This window comes from Cyprinus carpio, chromosome A14 (assembly GCF_018340385.1).
Source record: "Cyprinus carpio isolate SPL01 chromosome A14, ASM1834038v1, whole genome shotgun sequence".
Classification (NCBI taxonomy): domain Eukaryota; kingdom Metazoa; phylum Chordata; class Actinopteri; order Cypriniformes; family Cyprinidae; genus Cyprinus; species Cyprinus carpio.
This window is the reverse complement of record NC_056585.1, coordinates 23,619,560-23,622,593: the sequence shown is the minus strand read 5'-3', so window position 1 is coordinate 23,622,593 and position 3,034 is coordinate 23,619,560. Positions and strand designations below refer to the sequence as shown.

Below are 3,034 nucleotides of genomic sequence, written 5' to 3'. Positions count from 1 at the left end.
CTTTGACAATACCTTAACTGAAAAGCCATCGTTTAAACATCCCAGTGGGGGACTAAATGGGTCATTATCGGCTCTTACTTCACAATTGACATTATTTACAGGCTTTGTCGCTTTCATCCAGCATGTATGTGAATATTAATGAGGGGCTAGCTCAAAGACGCATGTGATTGGTCCGTCTTCTTTTATCATTCATAATGAGAAGAGTAGGCGTGTATTGCCTGTACCATAAATGACTTGAACTCCAAAACGATGCCTTTAATCTCACTTTTAATTTCGTGAATCGCCAAAATGAGCAAACAAGCTGCTGACATACCGGAACAAAAAGACTCGAAACGGGTAAAAACGATACTTTATTTGTTTTACAATGTATTTTCAGACCTCTGGTAGGCTATATAATTATAATTCACATAAGCCTTACATATTAGGCTATTCTGATTAAATTTGAAATAAAGATTTGTTACTTATCATGTTAAGGCTTTTAAGATTGATATTTTACCATAATATTTAAACTACACCACTTTTGATGTTACAGGTCTCAAAACCTCTCATGGAAAAAAGAAGGAGAGATCGCATTAATCAAAGCTTAGAAACTCTGAGAATCCTGTTACTTGAGAACACCCACAATGAGGTAACTTAATTAATTTTTTTACTAATGTAGAAATGTACCCTGTATATAAAATATCTTTATCTGACCACATTTCTTCTTCTTTTTAATAGAAACTCAAGAACCCTAAAGTGGAAAAGGCTGAAATCCTGGAAAGTGTTGTGCACTTCCTAAGAGCTGAACCAGGACTGGGGACTGACCCTTTTCAAATCACTAGAGGAAAAAGAGCACGCACAGAGGACTCTGATGAGGACCTGAGTTCACCTTGCAAACGTCAGAGCTATCGTGATGGAATGAGGACATGTCTCATACGAGTCAGCAATTTTATTGCTAGCAAGAGCCATGAGTTTGGACAGGGAGTGGAAAAGGCATGTGAAAATCTTAACAAATCACAGCCAATGCAAGTCCAGCTACTGTCCACCCCACCCCACAGAGGAACTGAGGTGCATCTCTGTGAGGACTCATCACTGCCATTACAACAGCATTCACTCATGTCCAAACTGCAATACCTGCACCCATCTGGCTGTGCGAAGCTTGCACAAAGAACTGTTCTGTCTGCTCCCACCATGACTTCAAGAGCTAAGCAACCTGTAATGCTCTGTGATGCTGTCTGGAGACCTTGGTAGATGTTCGACGTCCGTAGTCCCTGCAATGCTCTCCAACGACTGAAAAGGGCCAGCTTGATCTACAGTAATTCACGATTTCAGCTGTGTGGGAGCAGCACTGGGACAATAGACTGTGAATTGTGTAAATATGTTGATTTTGTACAGTAGATGCCAAAGATTTATTTTGTTATAAAAAGGCATTGAGAAATCTGTGCCTGTATAGTGTTTGGTGTTCTTACAGCCAAACAAAACAAGATACACATTTGCGCTGAGATGTATGTATCTCTTAGTTAGAACTTTGATACTTTTATATCAACAGAACTTTTTTCAAGACTTTTACAAATCTATTTTTGGATTGAGAAATCATGTACTTAGTGGGGTGAACATTTCTAGTTTTTTTTTTTTTTTTACTTGAGTGCCAAGGAAACTTTTTTAGAGAAAAAGTTCATGTCATTTTTATTTTTTCTGTGTGTGGTTATTGCCATATATTTGTGTTCTTCTCTAACATTGAAAATGTTCATATCATCAAAAGATTCTGTTTTTTTTTGTTGAAACGAATAACAAGACATTTTTTTTTGCTGTTATTTTTCTTGTCAGCAGACTGTGAAATGTTGTTCATAAAGTATTTTCTTATACTTTGAACAAAGAATTAAATCCTCTCTGAGGATATATTCTTTTATCTTTGGCTCTTTCTAATATTTGCATGTCCCTTAAATAATTTCCTGAGAGATATTCAACATTGAACGGCATTGTTCTTCAGACACGGTGTGAATGTTTAGCGTTCCAACGTGATAACGGTTGGATAACTCGATAAAAGGTCTGGCATTTGCAGCTTTTCATTGGGCAATCATTTGGTCATCTCAGTGATGTTGCACTTAATGTATGGAAGATATAAAGTATTGAGGTGTAGATTGCTTAACCGTTGGTCATTACGGGCCTTTGTCAGAACATGATGTTGGAGTTTGATAGTACTTTGTCTATTTCTGTAGCATGTTCAATAGCAATATAGATACTCGATCCAATACGGTAGCATATGATGACAAAATTTTTTTAATTCACAGACCGATAATATTAGCAACAGTTGGAACAGATATTTAAGGAAAAATAAAGTTTTGAGTTTGGAAAAGTCCTTTCAAGTACTTTTTTAATACTTAAAACAGGTCAAATTTAATTATGATTTTATTAACAGCCATCCATTCTCTCTCTTAATTGCATCAGATTTTATAGCATATTATTTGATTTGGCTAGGGCACCGTTCTTGTCTGTATGTAACAATTATCTCAAGCTCACTATACGTGAGAATCCAGCATGAAATACACCCATTTAAACAATTAAAAAAAAAAAATTATTATTATTATTATTAGTTTTTTTTTGTATTACACTTAAGCTATTGTAATGCATTTAAAGGCGCCTCTTTTATATAAATACTTTCTGGATAAATTAATAAAACCAAAAGTTTGGTCTCAATTATCCTCATCAACATATCATCGGGACATCCAAATCAATCTGAGAGCCCAAATGATTGGAAAATTCGACTGCGCGTGACAAATGATTTGTGATTTGAATCATGAGGTCGTTTTTTTTCTTTTATATTAGGCTACTTTGACATAATAGGTCAAGTCTACTACTTCAACGACTGCGCTATCTACATGTGACAGTCAAACGGAAACCATACAATAAAGTATTTACAGAATAAAGGTTATCATAAAATAGTATGACCTGGACAAGTAGATTTACCACTAGATAGAATGGCTTAGTTGTACTTAATGCTCATACTCTTCCCTAAATCAACCTTTGCAAGCTTTGTTTCGCTTTGTGGTCGCTC

General features: G+C 35.6%; 1 protein-coding gene across 1 annotated transcript; it reads left to right on the top strand.

Annotated features, from left to right (window-relative positions):
* The first annotated feature begins 224 nt into the window (after positions 1 to 224).
* On the top strand, positions 225 to 1,230 carry LOC109102174 (transcription factor HES-7-like). The gene is made up of 3 exons (XM_019115507.2): positions 225 to 336; positions 533 to 628; positions 718 to 1,230. The coding sequence occupies exons 1-3, from the start codon at positions 289 to 291 to the stop codon at positions 1,228 to 1,230; spliced, it is 657 nt and encodes a 218-aa protein (XP_018971052.2). The 5' UTR covers positions 225 to 288.
* Positions 1,231 to 3,034: the final 1,804 nt, after the last annotated feature.

What these genes read in the sequence shown, in the direction of transcription:
- LOC109102174 (XM_019115507.2), top strand. Translation starts at nt 289, where the DNA reads ATGAGCAAACAAGCTGCTGACATACCGGAACAAAAAGACTCGAAACGG. An exon ending in AACAAAAAGACTCGAAACGG is followed by an intron (nt 337 to 532) that starts GTAAAAACGATA and finishes TTGATGTTACAG; the next exon opens with GTCTCAAAACCTCTCATGGA. An exon ending in TTGAGAACACCCACAATGAG is followed by an intron (nt 629 to 717) that starts GTAACTTAATTA and finishes TCTTTTTAATAG; the next exon opens with AAACTCAAGAACCCTAAAGT.